General features: G+C 57.1%; 1 protein-coding gene across 4 annotated transcripts in view; it reads left to right on the forward strand.

Annotated features, from left to right (window-relative positions):
* ADAMTS17 (ADAM metallopeptidase with thrombospondin type 1 motif 17) overlaps window positions 1-18,089 on the forward strand; it is a 212,954-nt gene that overhangs the window by 147,475 nt on the left and 47,390 nt on the right. For all 4 annotated transcript variants that reach the window (XM_066239833.1, XM_066239834.1, XM_066239835.1 and 1 more), the window contains 4 exons: window positions 2,541-2,621; window positions 9,064-9,221; window positions 11,945-12,104; window positions 14,401-14,536. In XM_066239833.1, coding sequence (XP_066095930.1) covers window positions 2,541-2,621; window positions 9,064-9,221; window positions 11,945-12,104; window positions 14,401-14,536 — 535 coding nt within the window. The remainder of the gene's footprint in view (window positions 1-2,540; window positions 2,622-9,063; window positions 9,222-11,944; window positions 12,105-14,400; window positions 14,537-18,089) is intronic.

The raw sequence follows: 18,089 nt of genomic DNA on the forward strand, positions 1-18,089 counted from the left end.
AATAAATCAGGGTACATACATTCAAAGAAAACATTTCCAGGTTATCTTGTCATTTAGTTCTGTTGCATACCCATCACCCGAAGAGAGATCGTCCTCCGCCACCCTCCATCCAGTTCTCTCTGTACCCCTCCCCCTCCCCCTCTCCCTCCTTCCCTCCCCCCACCCCCCATAGCCACCACACTCCTGTCCATGCCTCTCAGTCTCGCTTTTATGTCCCACTAATGTATGGAATCCTGCAGTTCCTGTTTTTTTTCTGATTCGCTTATTTCACCCTGCACAATGCTACCAAGACTCCACCATTCCGCTATAAGTGATCCGATGTCACCATTTCTCCTAGCTGAATAATATACCATGGTGTATATGTGCCCCATCTTCTTCATCCAGTCCTCTATTTTTTTTTACAGTGATTAAAAGCCTTTAAGCAAACTCTTGGCCAATACAGCAAGAATCCATAAATGAGTAGTGTCCTTAACATGTTCCCCAAGTCCAAGTTGGCCCCATCACCATGCCAAATCCCTGAAAAATGCAACCCAACCACAGTTCAGTCTGTTAGGAGCTGTCGCAGGGAGCAGGAGTCCAGGAAAGTTCCCCACAGGAAAAGTCTGCATGGCACTGGAATTGTTGTCACCATTCTGTACTTTGCAGCTCATGTCCAAGACCCAATGACCGCTGCTTCTAGCTGGTAATGATTCAGGTAGACTGGAAAAAGCCATTTGCAGCATGTGTGGATATGGAGCTTCTGTTCTCCTCTGCCTGGAGAGTTGAGACCAGGTTGCTTTTCCCTGGAGCTCTGTGACTGTGGCCTGGTAAAGAGAACCTAATACACTAAGCTGGGTGGCAAAGGTAGATTCATAATACAAGTTGGCAAAAGGAGGAAAGAGAGCTCTAAATTAAGAGTAGGTCCCAGCCTGAAATATGAGTGGGGCATTGAGGTAGGAGGGATGAAGGAAACACTATATATTAAGCAAAGCAGCAGAAAATAGGACTATCAACACCCACAACAGAGATCTTTGAGGGAAGAAAAAACCTGACTATTCAGGTAAAACATAGTTAAGTGGCCCTTGTTCTGTCGTGAATTCTTAAAGAGTAATTCTTCCCTCTAATTGAGTTTGTGTGCCCAGTCCACATGATGGGGTCTGGCTTCTGTACCGAGGACATCTGGTTTTAGGGACAACAAGGTGCTTTGGACTTGGGTATGGGAACCTTCCCCTCCTGGGTTGCCCTTCACACCAGCCTTGGGGCGGCCTTTGAGCTCTAGGTCGGAACAGGGGCCGTTGAAAAGAGGGCGGCGAGTTCAGGGCGGTGACCCTGGTTTGTGGACTGAGGGGCTGCCTGTCACGTGGGAGGTTTCCTCCTTCATCAGATCCCTCCATGTCGTGGTTGGAGAAGCTCACCTTAGGAAGGTCAGCAGAGCTCGTGCACGACAGTGACTCCCCTGTCCCAGGACTCCGAGGTCACATGAGACGAGCCAACCTGAGTTGTGCACCTGCCCGGAGCTTGTCAGGGCTTCTCGGCCTCCGCACCCAAGGACACGTGAGAAAGGACAGAACACTGGTGTCTTTCCAGTGTGGCTGCTTGTGCCAAATTAAGCCTAAAATCAGGAGTGGGAATCATGCATCAGTTGCAAGTGTTACCTGGATGAGGAATGTGGAGAGTTAACTTTGGTGCGCACGCCTCTTGGCTCAGACTCTGCAGCCTGGTGCTGCAAAATCATAGACGGCAATGGTTGCAGAAATGCCCGAGGGGCTGTGGAGGCAGGAAATAGCCCGCAGTGGCCAGACAGGTGTTTCATGAGAGCAAGCTGCTGAGCCCCTGTGGTACCCCTGGGGACTCGGGGAGTGTTCACACTACAGCCAAGAGCGAAGGAACCTCCGACGGATGAGTGTGTCCAGATGTGTCACCCCTCACACACGCTCCCGGAGGCGCCATTCACGCCGGGTCCCAGGCCAAGTTAGGGTGCTAGGGCCGCCCTGCAGACGGGGTCCGTACGTGTGGATGCTCAGCAGGGCTGGCTCCCTCTGAAGGCTGTGAGCCGGGGGGGGGGGGTCTGTCCCAGCCTTCTCTCCTAGCTCCCGGTGCTTTGCCTGCCGACGTTGGTGTTCTCTGGCTTGTCGACGCATCTCTCTGACCTCTGCTTCACATCCCCGTGTTCTTCCCTGTGTGCTGTGTCCAGATTTCCCCTTTCTCTCAGAACGGCTGTCATATGGACGAGGGACCTGCCCTACGGCAGCATGACCTGCTCTTAACTAATTCCACCTTCGACAACCGTAGTTTCAAATAAGGTCACATTCTGAGTACAGAGGCTTAGCACTTCAGCACATGAATTTGGGGGGGGGTGGATACAGTTCAATCCATGAACTCACACAAATGGTGCTCTGGGATTTCAGCAGCCAAGGGACTCTGGCCTCCAAGGAAGGACCCTGTGCGTTCATTTGGCACAGCTGTACCAGCTCCCAGGCTCGGAAATCGCTGTGGGGGGGTGGGGGGGGCTGCTGGGAGAGGGGGCAGGTGTGGTTCACCTGTGTGGTTTGTCACTACAGGTTATATCGAAGCTGCTGTCATTCCTGCCGGAGCTCGGAGGATTCGCGTGGTGGAGGACAAACCCGCTCACAGTTTTCTGGGTAATGCAGAAATGACTGGAGCCGCCAGTCCCGTGCTGAGAGTCGGTGTGGGTGATCGGGCCGGTCATTTGGTTCAACACCATTCTCCTGGGCCGCGGGGCTGTAAACTCATGTTTTAGATGTGGCAAGACAAGGAATCAGAGCGGCCCAAAGGGGACTGTCCTATTTGGATTGAGTGAAGCCACCCCCAAGGCGGGGGAGGGTGACGAGGCCTGGGATCGGCAGGAACCGCCAGCTTTGGACAGGAAGGGGGCTCTGAGGACTTGGGGCAGCAGGCATCCCCCAAAGCAGCACCAGGAGAGCTGCGAGCACCCTCAGCCCAGACGGCACGGGCGCAGGTTCCAGCGTGCAGGAAGGTACGTGCATGCTGGCCCTGGCCCTGGGGGTGACCCCTTCGCTGGGAAAAGGGAACAGCCTTCAATGTACTGGGGAACCCAGAGAACACTGGTTTCTAGTAAGTACCGTGTACCCCACCTTCTTGGCGGTCAGTGCCGTTAACTCCAGGCACTGAGGTCTTTCTGTAGAAGAATCGGGTTCCATCCCAGACTGGTCTTCATTGCCTTCAACAGAACCAAGCTAACGCCTGAGAGGAAGCACTCATTTGAACCCTTCCTTAGCCACAGAAGACCCTTTGGGCATATCTTGGCCTCGGTGTCGGGCCCTGTGAAGGCTATGGTGCCAGGGGGGCTGCCTCTGCCGTTAGGTCCCTGGGACAGAGTGTGCTAGGACTGTCTTCCCCACAGCCTCGCCCCGTGTCCCCTGCAGGTGGCTGGTGGCCTGCCCTCTCACCTCTCGTGAGCTTCCTCGTATTACAGTCTCACAGTCTGTATTACAAGGTGCCCACTGAGATTTAAAATAAATAGGTGAGACGTGACCTCTCTGTGGCTGCTACTGAAGAATGAAGGAATTTGGCCTAAAAGGGAGTTACAAGTGACATGCTTTTATTTTGTCTTCTATCGCTAATTTTAAAAAAACGACGCCTTTGTCCACATTCCCGCCTTTTCAGACGACGCACAACCATCTGCATCTTTCTCAGACTTGGTCTCCACTTGGGAAACCCACAGTCTGATGAGACAGACACAGAGCAAACCTCTGTGAGGCACATCAGCCACAAAGACCGTCCGTCCTCCTGTTGTTCAGGGTTAGTGACCACTCACAGACACTGAGGTGACCCTCATGCCCCTGCCCTGAAGAAAGTCAGAAGTGGGGACAGGAGCTCTTGTTCCTCAGTGACCACACCAGGGAGGGCTCCCCAGCCCCCTGGGGGTCCCTCCTGGGCCCTAGGCAGCCCAGCCGCTGCCCCTGCGGCCTGCTCAGCAGCTGTCCACATTGGTCTTCCTCCGCCCCGTGGTTTTCACCACCTCCCCGGGCAGGCTCTGTCCCAGTCTAGCCTGCATCCTCAGCAGCTGTCCCCAGCTGTCACTCTGCAAATAGAACAATGCCTGTACGTGTCGTCTGAAATGAGTGATGTCCACTGTGCTCCTCTCTCAGAGCGCCCACACCCTCTTTCTGCCCGCCCACGGAATTTGGGTCACCTTCATCAGCATTTGCTTCAGAAGCCCCATGGCCTAGTGTTGCCCCTCCCCCCTAAAAGTTACCTTTGCCAAATGGTACCCTGGCCCTCCCCCACCTGCAAATGATGTTTCTGCTCCCTGGCGTCAGAAGGCTTCCAAGAGAAGCTGACTTTGCCTCTGACCTTTATCTTATTTAAAAAAAAAAAAAAATCGCAATCGTATCCCAGGAGCTACTGGCTCAGTTCCAAGGCTGGCCTGTTGGTGCTTCCACAGAAGCCCCCATGGGGGCCTGCGAGTTAGGCCCTTGGCTTCTGGCCGTGGCTCCCGAGACCTCCTGGCACCATGCCCCGCCTGACCCCAGCCCCCGGTGACTTGCGAAGATAGGAATGTCATCTCCGCTTTTCTGAAGCAGTGGGAAAGGACAGAGGACGTCAAGGTCCTTGCGATAGCCCAATTTCTAATTCCTACCTGAAATGAACTTTCCAACGGGAACCCATTTTAAAGCCAGCAGGTAACAATGGTAAGTGTGGAGCTGTCTCATGGTGGTCCCTTCACTTCAGCCTGAGGACCACACACGCACTAACACTGGTGACTGTGGTTCCCGGTCACCGAGCCCTGTCCTGCTTTGCAGACCTGCCCCCCCGCCCCGCCTCCCAGTCCCCCCCCCCGAATGTACTGCACAGAGTTGCCATGCCTGCTTCTCCAAGAAGGAAACTGGGGAGTCTAGGGGTTCAGTGGCTCATCCAAGTTCTGCACCACATCTGGGTCTGCTGTAACTCACGGAACCTCCCAGAACTGCTTGGATCTGGCCAGTCGTAGCCGGGATGGACAGATGGGGACGAGTGTTTACTGGAGAGGTCACGGTCAACCTGCCTGTTGCTATGACTTCCTGTGTGGACTTCAGAGAAGCAAACTCCCACGCTAAGGAGATGGGTTCAGTGTCTCAGGATGACTTCTCTCTCAGCTGCCCAGGAGCTTGGGGCCTCTACTGGAAGTTGGAGCCCACCTCGCTCTCCTTACCTCACCCGCCCATCACACTCCCAGGCTCCCCCGGGCCCCGGGGTCTGGTGCAGGCACAGGGGCAAACCTGGAGGTGGTCCCCAAAAGCTCATGACGTTTGTGAGGTTAGTTCAGACAGGCCTCGTCGGGGTGGGGGGCCCTGGAAGGCAAGCCCGCAGGGCTCCGAGCTGCGCTCACATCTGCTGAAAGTGGTGGCTGCAGAACTTCACCCCACCTACCTCCAGCCCACGCTGCCTGGCTCTCTGCTTGAACCACCTGGAACAGGAAATGCCTGTGCAGCTCGCGTCCACAGCTAAGAACGGAACTGGCAGGGCTCCGAGTGGAAGTAAAAGGAGTTGGCTCGGCACCAGGACTAGAAGTGGGTTGACGGCGGGTCAAGTCTTCCAGCGGAATCCTGGAGGGTGGGGGGCTTCTGCACGCCCCCGCAGCGGGGGCGGGCCTGTGGACAGGTCAGACCTGCGCGGCCCCGCAGTGGGGGCGGGCCTGTGGGCAGGTCAGACCTGCGCGGGCCCGCAGTGGGGGCGGGCCTGTGGGCAGGTCAAACCTGCGTGGCCCCTGCATCCAGCCCTGACTTGGGAGGCCTGCACCGCCCATCAGGGGTGCCCCCCATCTTGCTCCCCAGGATAGTCTAGGATCCTTTCCTCACCAGTTGCCCGGAAATCCAGGAACAACGGGTTAAACAGCCATAAGGAGGAGGAAGAGCCAGGGATGGAAACAGACCTCCGTCTCGGGGCCCGGGCTGTCGAGGCGGTTTTGCCTGCCCGAGAAGCAAGGGAGAGCAGGGACCCACCCACGGGTACCCCTCCCTCGTCCCTGCGGAAGTCTCTCTAGCTGATGAGAGGCTGCCAATGGCCTCTCAGCAAAAGACACAGCGGCAAGCCCTGTTCTGTCTCGGAGGGTGGTTGAAAATGTCCCGCCTCCGGCCCAGCCAGAGCTGGAAAGCAAAATTGCCCTCCCCAGCAAAGCAGACGGAATTATCCCCTTTGTTCTTAACTCCGTTATCAGCCTGTTCAGTCAAAGCCTTTGTAATTCTCTCCATAGCCCCCGTTGTGTTTCTAGGTTTAAAAAAAACAACCCTAATTTCGTGTACATGCGGATCTCAAAATGCTCAAAGTTAAGTTGTGCATTCTGGTTGGTGCCCAAGGAATCGAGAGAGGTGAGAACGTGTGGAGACCAAAACTGATTTAATTTGGGGTTTTCTTTAAGAAAAAAAATATGGTTTTGCGGACAGGGCCTTGGAAAGGGACTTGTGCCCGCGATGGGCCCCGGAGCCGTTCCTCACTGATTCTCGCTCAGGGCTCGGATGGCCACAGAAGGACCGGGAGGTCACTGGCCTCCCCCTTGGAACTTGTGTATTCGCTGCTGGTCACCACCTCGATGTTCCAGTGGAATCCCTGAGGCTGAAGTCTCGTCCCTGCGAAGGAATGTGAGGCATTCCATTCCGAGTTTAGCGAGGAGTTCCGATTCCTCAGCATGGATGGATCTGGCTGCCTAAATCCACCAAAGTCAACAGGGCTGGAAGCTGTCTCCACGTTGCTTAGAGCGGCTGACCCCCGACTCCTAACTGACCCCATGTGTTCCTCCCCCTGCAGAATGCAAGAAGGGTTGTCATGTGATCAAGCTAGCCTGAGAAAGGGCGTGCTGGCTCTCAGGTGGGGGCCACGAGGTAGCTGAGAAGCTGGATTTGCAGAGCCTACAAGCCTCTAGCCTCTGGCGATGGCCGGCCACAGGAAGAGGCTGGATGGACAGAGTTCTTGCTGGGGCCATGAGAGCTCCTCCCACGCACAGTCACCGCCTGAGGAGTGATGGCGTGAGGTTTCAGACCAGGACCCTCACAGCAAAGCCAGGTGCCTTTAGAGCTCATGGGAACACTGTGGGCAGCGGCGTGTGACTGGGGAGAGTGGTGTGTTCCCGTCTCCTCCCAGCGCCGCATTCATGGAGGACATGTGAGTAACATGAAGTTCACCGTGGCTGGGGCCTTCACACCTTGAGTAACAACAGCACTGTAAATATAGGCTTCTGTCCCGAGAGCTTGTCACCAGCGCGCTGCTGTCTGGGGTGTCTCTCCCCTTCCAGCGGCTGGCCTTGTTCTGGAGTGGACGGTCAGCCGCAGACCACCGCCTGGAGGGCGTCCTCTGCCCACCCTTCTCAGTACTCTCCCCGCACCCTGGCTGACCAGCAGGACGCTCTGGTCCTCGGAGGGTGGCACGCCCCAGGCCCCAGCTGGCTTCACGCAGGTCCCCTGCCTCTCGCCCATGGCGGGGCCGCTGCCAACAGAAGCAGGCCCCCACCCATTCCCGCCGCCGCGCCGTGTTTCTGCGGATGGTTTTATAATAGTGTCCAGGTGTGTCTTCCTCCTCTTACCCTGGGCCTTCCCGCCCCTGACCTCCCAGATGTTTGATGTTTGGCCTGGAGGCGGTTGGCCTGCAGTTTATAATTCTGTAAAATCACTTCAAAGTACATTTCGAGAAGGGCTGGGAGAAGGAACAGATGGGGTGAAGGACAGCCACCTCAGGGGCGTCAGTGCCCTGGCTGGGGCAGAGCCTGCATTCCTACGGGCGTGGACAGGCTGCATCTGGCCTTCCCGGGCTCAGGGGCAACAGGCTGACGGAGGTCCTGGGGTGCAAACCGTCACCTGGCATCACCGATAACTGGCACAGCCAACCGGACTTTAGGTTGTTAGTTTGCCAGAAGCTTTAGAAGCATACGAGGTTAGTCGTATTTACAAGGGGATATAGACTCTGAAACCCCATAGCGATTAGAACCTGGAACCTGGAATTGGGTCTCTGGGAATACAGGGACGATCTCTGCAGATGACAGCGTGTGTCCTAAAAAAAAAAATGTTATGACCTAAAAAAGAACACAGGAATTAAAAATCACCAGAGTGATCAGAGCACTGAGCCTGGTCATGTTTATTTAGGTTAAGGTCTCGACTCGACATCTGGAAAGCTGTGTGACTTTAGACAGGTTATTTAACCTCTCTGTTCCCCCCTTCCCTCATCTGTGAGAAGGGGAAATATGGTTACCCTTCTGTATCTGCAGGGATTGGTTGCCAGGACCTTCAGAGCACCCAAATCCGTGGATGCTTTTACAAAATGCAAAAGGTCGGCCTTCCACATCACAGATTCCTGACTGAATTAGCAATGCTGGTTTTGCACCGTGGTCGGTTGAACCTGCGGATGCAAAACCCGTGGACACGGAGGGCCGACGTGAACCCTGTGTGTAGAGAGGTCCGGGAAGGTGGAGTCGGGTAAGGACAGGAAGGCGCTAGGGAACGTGACCCCGGGCCCGGACGTCGTTATCATGCTACGACTGACCGTTTCCCCTGTGACATCCCCGGGACGGTCTTCCTAACTGGCAAGCTATACTTCTTCAGAATAATGCTCGTTTCCTGAAGAGAACGTCCCCTTTCTGAACGTCGGGGCATCAATTCCTCTAGAGGTGTTGTAATTCGGCTGCCCCTCCTTAAACAGAAGCCCTCCCAGCCTGGGGAGGTACCTGTGTAAAAAAAAAAAAAAGAATCTGTCAGTTTTGCTGAGGTTGCAAACCCTGTTTGCTCTCCTTAGACACATTAAAATTGAACTCGTTCATCCAGAGGGGCAAAAAACTCGCTAAGTTTGGTGAAATGGGACTGGACTGTGGCCCATGTCCACCCTCTGCTGCTCCTGCCCGGACCCTCATTGTGGGAGGGTCCCACAACCCTCTCTCGGGGAGTCCTTTGAGTCTGAAGTTGTGTGTCCCCTGTGAGCGAGGCATCTGTCCTCAGGACGCCTGGAGCTGGCCGCCCCCACTCCCTCTCCCCAGCCCGTGAAGGGTGCAGCCTCTGACCGTCACTCCAGGCACCCGGGCTCCCTTTCCAGATTCTTGAAAATTCTGCTTGATGCCATGGTGTTCCGGTCTCTTTCCAGCTCTCAGAGACTCCAGCAAGCGGTCCATCAACAGCGACTGGAAGATAGAACTCCCCGGAGAGTTCCAGATTGCGGGCACGACCGTCCGCTACGTCCGGAGAGGCTTGTGGGAGAAGATCTCCGCCAAGGGGCCCACCAGGATACCGCTGCACTTGATGGTAACGTGTGGGGCTTCGGTGGGTGCAGGCACCCCGGTGCCTGGTGGCTCACCTGGCCACCTGCGGCTCACGCCTCCCTCTCAAGCTTTTCTTACCTGATCCCTTCGGGGCCAGGTCAGGATCCTACCCCCACCCCCTTCCGCGGAGCTTCGCCCGGACTCCTCCCTGGCGGGGCTCCGGCCTTTGTTCAAAAGCAAGGGCCCGCAGGAAGGAGCCAGGTGGCGGCCAGGGAGATGGGGCCTCCTGGAGCCGACAGCCCCGGGCAGAGTCTGCCTTGCTCTATCCGACGGCTAGGGTTCCCCTGCTGTTTGTTGTGTCCGCGTCGCCGGTTACTGTTTGGAAATGAGCTGTTGACTCCATTTCCTTCCGAACTAGCATTGCTCAGATTTTTCCAAACCCGACGTGCAACAAGCATTCCAGGGGTCTGGGAGGGAGAACGAGAACCGGGCTCTACGGAAATAGGTCCTCGCCCGGTGGTCTCGAGAAAACTCAGCGTTCAGATCAGGGAGGACCCCGTGCAAACCGCGGAACCCTCTGCGGGTGCGTGCTGGTAGGAGGGCCGGCCTCCAGGAGAAGGGATGTGCCCGGGCTGAGGGAGCCGGTGGGGCTGACTGCTGCGAGCACGTCAGGGTTGACCTGGGCCCCCTTCAGAGACCCGGTGTCGTGGCAGCCTGCTGCATCTCTACTCAAAGCACATTTTGTCCTCTGTGCTTGGCCAAGTCTCCGCTTGGAAGTCCCCCCTCCCCATTAATTTGTGGTTCCTGGCAACCTGCAGTCATTGGAGGTTAGGGGACACCTGAAGGACTCCCTGGTGACCTCCGGGGGACTCTCCCAAGGAGACTGCTCTGCCCAGGGGCGCCCTGGCACTCAGTGCAATGCCGCCCGCAAAGGCCTTTCCCCGTCTTGGTTTCCGACGAGGGCAGAGCGAGCTGGGTTCCACGCACGGCGTGAACTGTCGGAGGATCTGTCACCGCTACACAGCAGCCCTCTACATCTGCAGGGAGAGCCTCATATGTTGGGTTTCCAGAACCCAAGAACCGGCCCCCTCCAAAGCCCCTTCTCCGGGATGAGCGTATCCCCTAGCCCAGGACGTTAGCATGGGACCCCCGGTCCTGATCTGGAAACAGTTACGCAGAGGGGCCAAGAGGGGAGGCAGAGGATGGATGAGACCCTCATCGAAATGTCCCCCCGTCAGCCTGTGCCCTGGCTGTCTCTAGCAGACGCCAAGGTGGATCCACCTCTCCTGTTCTCTGAAAGCTTCCGTTCACCAAGGGAGTTACCAGCCCAGGAGAGCAGAAGCCCCGCCCAGACCCTCCAGACCAGGACAATGCTGAGAGCCGCAGCTCCCCGCCCCAGCTGTTTCCTTCATGTTCTTAAACCTAGAGATGAAGAGGTACCCCTCTGGCTGTCAACAGAAGTCTTTGTCCCCAAACCAAACCGAGAGCCTCTCGTTGCTTGCAGGGTCAGGAGCCCTGGGTCCGGCCGCGGGGACCTGCGTGGAAATCCATTCTGCACGTGCACTCGAGTTAGACGTGCCTGCAAAATTGCATGAAATTGGTTTCATCTGGATTCTCCGCTCACCAGTCTGGTTCCCATGCTGAGATAATAAAGATCTCTTAAAGAGAGGGTGTGTGTGTGTGTGTGTGTGTGTGTGTGTGTGTGTTTAACTGGAGGCATGTTTCCAAATGCATTATTGCAAGTCTGTTTCTCAGAGAAGTGAATGTTTATGCACTTTGGGCTGCTCTTAGCACCCCACCCCCTCCCCCCAGCCCTCGCTGAAGCCCTTGGAGGGCTGGGAAGCGCTGGGGAAGGTGGCAGCTCCTGTCTCGGACAGTCGCCCACCAGCCTTCCCCAAGTCTAGTCAAGTGGGCCCTGCCCCCTCGACCCTTAGCTCTTGCTGGTGCCTCTCCGGGAAGTGAACTCGCTAGCCGCTTAGACCCAGGACCCCCTGGTTTCAAGCCTAGCCCGAGGGCTTGCTTGGCACCCTTTGTGTGCACACACTTCTGTCCTTACCGGGCTTGTCACTCTCACACGCATCACCAGGGGAAGCAGGGACCCCTCCATGGGCTCACCCAGCAGGATTTCAGGCCCTGCCGTCCCCAGGACACAGGGTGGCTCCCGCTACTCACGCCCAGCAGGAAGCCTTAAGCCAGGCCTCCGCCCCCCGTGGGCATCTGCAGTGCCCTCACTCCCTTGTAGTGGGGGGGGGGGAGCTCACACATCCGTGGACTCCCAAACAGATGACACAGTGGCGGGCTGCGTCCGCCCTCAGCCCTGCTCTGCACGTGGCAGTGGTTGGTGCCGGGGGAATGAAAATGTTTGTTTTCCAAGGAGTCAAGTAACTTAACTTGCTCAGCTGCCCTTCTAGGTGAAAGCAGTTAGTCCACTTGGGTCTTTCTTGCCTGCCAGGCAGCTTCGCGGGTGACTTTGTGGGAATGGGTACTTCTCTCTACACGGAGCAGCTGTGTCCTGTGTGATTAGAACCCACAAACTTGCTCATCCCACCGTCCTTGTCTGCAGAACCCTCTGCTGATGGCTTACGTGTGCCCACCCCAAGTCGAGTGTCCATGGAGCCTGAGCCTGAACTCGAGGAGCGTCCCAAGTTGAACCCACTTTGAAACCCCCAGTGCCAGGAAGAAGCACGCAGGGCTCCCCTAGCAGACGCGGCTGCCCCGTGTGGTGGCCAGGTTCCCAAATGGCTTTCTCCTCTGCCGCCCGCTCAGGTGCTGCTGTTTCACGACCAGAACTACGGCATCCACTACGAGTACACCATTCCCGTCAACCACCTGGCCGAGAACCAGAGCGAGCCCGAGAAGCCGCAGGACTCCCTGTTCATCTGGACCCACAGCCGCTGGGAAGGGTGCAGCGTGCAGTGCGGAGGGGGTGAGTGCCGGGTCCTGGGCTCGGGGGGCTCGGGTTTCGCTCCAGGACGGGAACGAGAGTGGGGGCGCAGTCTGCAGCCGGTGCACAGAGCACAGGGCTGGGCTGGCCACACAACCAGGGTGTTCGTGGGATCATCACCGCGTCCCCCCGCAGAGCTCTGTGCAGAACGCTCCGCCAGCGTCTCCTACACGTGGTGACCGCTCTCGCGGCTGCTCCACCTGCGGCTCAGGGCCCTTGTCCTCGACGTGTGAGTGGGGTTTGGCCGATGTCTGGCAACATCCCAAGTGTGACAAGCGACCCTGAGGATGCTCTGTTCTTCACCTGCTGCTGCTTGGTGGGAGGCACCAGGAGATGTGGCTGCCCCCACGCCCCTTCTGCTCTTGGCCACAGTGACACCCCCCCACACACACACTGCAGTGGGAAGAAAAAGCCCCCCAAGTCCAGTGACACAATCCGGCCGGGAGTCCTGGCTTCAGGATGGGCTGCCCTGTGTCAGCCCAGGACGGACCCTCACTGTAACTGCGTCTCCTGGCTTCTGAAATGAGATGATTAGTCTGTGGCCACTACCCCCCCCCCCCCGGTACACTGTACTTTGCCACCCTGACAGGATGCACCGTGGGGTTCTGGGAGGTAGGACACAGGATTTTGATGGACACAGAAGGTTGACCTGGACTTTAGAATGACAATCCGGAGAGTGGGGTGGCCCGGGGAACCTGGGTGTGGCCCAGGTCCCCACCCGTCCCCTGCCCTGCTCAGCGCTGGACCCTGAGATGACGTCAGCCAGGTGTCCAATATGTAAGGGACCGTTTGCCATTGGACCCTGAGATGACGTCAGCCAGGTGTCCAATATGTAAGGGACCGTTTGCCATTGGACCCTGAGATGACGTCAGCCAGGTGTCCAATATGTAAGGGACTGTTTGCCATTTCAGTGCATCGCCCCATTACCCGTCGGCAGGAATTGCAGTCATAGCACGAGTGGGCCCATCAGACCCGGCCGTGGCCCGGGCAGCTGTGACTTCCTTCCGTGGCCCCCAGGACTCGGGTAGCCCCACACTGTCTGTTCGCAGCCCCTTGCTCAGGCTGCCCCCGGGCAGGGGGCCTGGCCTCAGGACCCCACCACTGTCACGTCTGCTCCACTCCGCACCTCTCCCTGAGAGTCCCTTCCCCTCAGCTGCCCCTCCGTGCCCGTGGCCCTCCCACCCCTAGATCCAGCCAGCGCCCCTATCCCTGAGCTCAGAGACTCTTCCTCTTGAAGAGCTCAGGCAACTTCCTACAAACTAAGCGCGGGACCCAAGTGGGGCCACGAGGAGGCTCCTCTCTGCTGACGGGAGCAGGGTGCTCCTCTGCCCTCACTGCTGGCCCTGGGACATCCTTTCTCAACACCAGAGATTTCCAGCTCCCTGACACAGTTGTCAGACCTGCAGCCAAGTCCACAATGTGGCTCGAGGCGGCTCCGTGCTTTCTCTGCTACACGAGGCGCTGGCAGTGTGGTTCTGGACCCTGTATAACGTTGCATCACCCCCTGTGACAGACTCCCCAGGGGACAGAGCAGGCAAGGAGTCTGGGATCCGAAGAGTTTGTGCTTCGTGTCCTGTGAATCCTTTATGGCTGCACGTCCCAAGTAATAACAGAAATGATAGTAACAGCGGGAACATCGCTGACCTGGAGTGGTACCCCTGTCAGGCTCTGCGCTGAGCACCTCACACATATCAGTTCGTTTTAACCATCCCTGCTACACCCTCAGGTGCAGGGAGGTTAACTGAACCCGCCCGGTAGGGAACACTGAGGCCCAGAAGCATGGTGGCTAACTATGTACACTGCAGTGACACTTTGTGATCAAGCCGAGATTGAATCCAGACAGCCTGGCTCCAGAGGTCACCTTCCTAGGATCTACTTGTTTCCTTCTGTGACGATATAAGGGCCAAGCAGTACTTTGGGGGCGCCCGAGAGGATGCCCGCATACTGCTGGGGTCCCACGTCAGTCTAGCGCAGGTGATGCCTGGGTACCGGCAGCGGTGGGCGGGCTGGACAGTCTAATGTCTGAAGATGACAGACCCGATGGTCTCAGTCGAATTCGCTGACGCTCAGGGTGGTTTCTGCCTCAGCAGTCCCCGGAATAGTTCTGTTTCCACCAGTTCCCACATGTAGAAAGGTTGAAAACCGCTGAATAAGGTTGTGGTTCTCCCTCCCTGCCAACTAACTGATCAAAAGACACCCCTGAACCAGCAGTGCAGATAAATGCCTTTTCCGGGCGCCTGCAGCCACGCCCCTCAGTGTCCTGTGGTTTGGTTTCCAGGGGAACGCAGAACCATCGTGTCCTGCACACGCATCCTGAACAAGACCACGACCCTGGTGAACGACAGCGACTGCCCCCCAGCGAGCCGCCCGGAGCCCCAGGTTCGCAGGTGCAACTCACACCCGTGCCAGTCACGGTAAGGCGCTGGCTTTCCAAGCTCGGACCCTCCAGCGAGGGGACAGCAACGCCCATGAATGTTGGTGGTGGGGGGGTGATCCACAGTCAGTACCACAGTCCTGTGCTGTGTCCCGTCTCCTGGTGGCTGCTGAGTAATCTGTGTGTGCTGACCATCCTGAATTTCTGGTTGCTGAGCCAGAATGCTGATGAAAACGTACAGTCCTAGCTGGAGGGTATCTTATAGGGGGCCACTGAGAGCATCTCATGGAGCAAAAGTAGGCATCGCTGTACCCTTTCAACTGGTCCGTGTCAGCCTCCCCCCAGCCCCGTGAAAAGGAAACCGGTGTGAGGATGTGTGAGTGCCCGTGAGCAAGTGCTCGGGGGTTAGTGGTGTGGTTGGCCCGTGTCGATCACTGAAGTGGACACCAGTGAGTGCAGATTCGGCTGCTGGTTTGGAATCCATCTGACCCTCAGTTCCCAGGCCCGGTGTTCACAGCCGGGGCATGCAGGCCCTCTAAAGTGAGTTTTCTTGAGCTGTCAGCAGAGGGGAACGGTGTTGAACGCGGCCACCAGTCTAGGGGTCCCATTTCCAGCTGTGTTAGGAGGGCTTGGCAGAGAACTGCAGCGCCGTGTGATTGCATCACGTCACCCCTGTCCCGTGTGATTGCATCATGTCACCCCTGTCCCGTGTGATTGCATCACGTCACCCCTGTCCCGTGTGATTGCGTCACGTCGCCCCTGTCCCGTGTGATCGCGTCACGTCACCCCTGTCCCGTGTGATTGCGTCACGTCACCCCTGTCCCGTGTGATTGCGTCACGTCACCCCTGTCCCGTGTGATTGCGTCACGTCACCCCTGTCCCGTGTGATTGCGTCACGTCACCCCCGTCCCGTGTGATCGCGTCACGTCACCCCCGTCCCGTGTGATTGCATCACGTCGCCCCTGTCCCGTGTGATTGCGTCACGTCGCCCCTGTCCCGTGTGATTGCGTCACGTCACCCCTGTCCCGTGTGATTGCATCATGTCACCCCTGTCCCGTGTGATTGCATCACGTCGCCCCTGTCCCGTGTGATTGCGTCACGTCACCCCTGTCCCGTGTGATTGCGTCACGTCACCCCTGTCCCGTGTGATTGCGTCACGTCACCCCCGTCCCGCGTGATTGCATCACGTCACCCCTGTCCCGTGTGATTGCGTCACGTCGCCCCTGTCCCGTGTGATCGCGTCATGTCGCCCCTGTCCCGTGTGATCGCGTCACGTCACCCCTGTCCCGTGTGATTGCGTCACGTCACCCCTGTCCCGTGTGATTGCGTCACGTCACCCCTGTCCCGTGTGATTGCGTCACGTCGCCCCTGTCCCGTGTGATTGCGTCACGTCGCCCCTGTCCCGTGTGATTGCGTCACGTCGCCCCTGTCCCGTGTGATTGCATCACGTCGCCCCTGTCCCGTGTGATTGCGTCACGTCGCCCCTGTCCCGTGTGATTGCGTCACGTCACCCCTGTCCCGTGTGATTGCGTCACGTCACCCCTGTCCCGTGTGATTGCGTCACGTCACCCCCGTCCCGCGTGATTGCGTCACGTCACCCCCGTCCCGCGTGATTGCGTCACGTCACCCCTGTCCCGTGTGATTGCGTCACGTCACCCCCGTCCCGCGTGATTGCGTCACGTCACCCCCGTCCCGTGTGATTGCATCACGTCGCCCCTGTCCCGTGTGATCGCGTCACGTCGCCCCTGTCCCGTGTGATTGCATCATGTCACCCCTGTCCCGTGTGATTGCGTCACGTCGCCCCTGTCCCGTGTGATTGCATCACGTCGCCCCTGTCCCGTGTGATTGCGTCACGTCGCCCCTGTCCCGTGTGATTGCGTCACGTCGCCCCTGTCCCGTGTGATTGCGTCACGTCGCCCCTGTCCCGTGTGATTGCGTCACGTCACCCCTGTCCCGTGTGATTGCGTCACGTCGCCCCCGTCCCGTGTGATCGCGTCACGTCACCCCCGTCCCGTGTGATTGCGTCACGTCGCCCCTGTCCCGTGTGATTGCATCACGTCGCCCCTGTCCCGTGTGATTGCATCACGTCGCCCCCGTCCCGCGTGATCGCGTCACGTCGCCCCCGCCCCGCGTGATCGCGTCACGTCACCCCCGCCCCGCGTGATCGCGTCACGTCGCCCCCGTCCCCTCCTTGTGCCGGGCGTGGGGTGCTTGGTTTTTGTGTTGTGCTTCTGTGGCTCAGGTCCGGGCAGGTTTACCTGCTGTGAAGACACCGGACTTGTGACATAGCGGTTTGGGGGTTTCTTAAGCTCAACTTGTGCCGCTTGCCTGGTGCTAACATTTCTCAGATTACTTGGCTTTCGCACCAGTGCTTTTGGTGAGACTGGTAAGGTGTGTGTGAGGGGGAGACAGGAAGGAGAGCAGGGAGGTGAAATTTGTTTCATTGATTTTACATGTCCCTTGGCCAATTTAAGAATGAAACTGTGCCCTTGTGCTGAAGGCCACGAGAAACAGCTCACCTTGGGAGGTCTTCTTAAGCATCTTGGGTATGAGCGACCATCCAGTATCAATCGGTCAATCGATCAGTCAATCACAATCAAATGCATGGGGCCAAAGAAGAGAGCACTTGTCACTGTAGAGACTCGGAGATCTGACAGGCCACAGTCTCTTCCCTTGAAAGTAGAGATAGCCGGGCTGTTGTGACATGATTGGAGAATAGGGTAAGTGACTCTGGAAGAGGCAAGGTCACCACAGGTTCAAGGGCATGGCTGAGCAAGAACGGTCTTAGGGGCCTGACTAGGCAGTGGCACAGTGGATAGAGTGTTGGAATGGGATGCGGTGAACCCAGGTTTGAAAACCCCCACGGTCACTGGCTTGAGCCCAGAGGTCGCTGGCTTGAGCAAGGAGTCACTTGCTCTGCTGTAGCCTCCCCCACCCCCCGTCAAGGCATATATGAGAAAGCAATCAATGAACAACTAAGGTGCCGCAATGAAGAATTGATGCTTCTCATCTCTCTCTCCTTTCCTGTCTGTCTGTCCCTATCTGTTCCTCTCTTTGACTCTCTGTCTCTGGAGAGAAAAAAAAAGAAAAATCATCGAGGCTCATTTCAGGAATCCTGTTGTAAAATCAGTTATGTTTTCAAACTATTTTCAGCGTCAGACTATTTTTTCAATTACACACAGAAACCAAAGACGTGAAACGTGAAGTGAGGGTTGCGTTGGTGGACTGAATGGGGACACAGGTGGCGAGGAGGAGTGGCCCAGTGTGCTCCCTGCCACCTCCCAGCAGGCCCGTGGCACCTCTGCACAACTCCAAGAAGAAAGGCTAAACACTTGCAGTCAGGGACTCTGCCTCCCGTTACGATGGAGAAGGTTGGGTTGGACCAGCTCCCAATCTCCTAGAATAATGTTCTAGCGCTCCGCCAAGCAATATGTCCACCATCACCCAGTCCAAACTGAGGTGTGCTATAAAAATAGAAGATACCAGACTTAAAAGGTTTTAGTAAGGAGAGAGATTATAAAATATGTTAATAATGTTTAATATTGATGACACGTTGAGATCATATTTTGAGTAGTAGTACAACCATTAGAATG

This window comes from Saccopteryx bilineata, chromosome 7 (assembly GCF_036850765.1).
Source record: "Saccopteryx bilineata isolate mSacBil1 chromosome 7, mSacBil1_pri_phased_curated, whole genome shotgun sequence".
Classification (NCBI taxonomy): Eukaryota; Metazoa; Chordata; class Mammalia; order Chiroptera; family Emballonuridae; genus Saccopteryx; species Saccopteryx bilineata.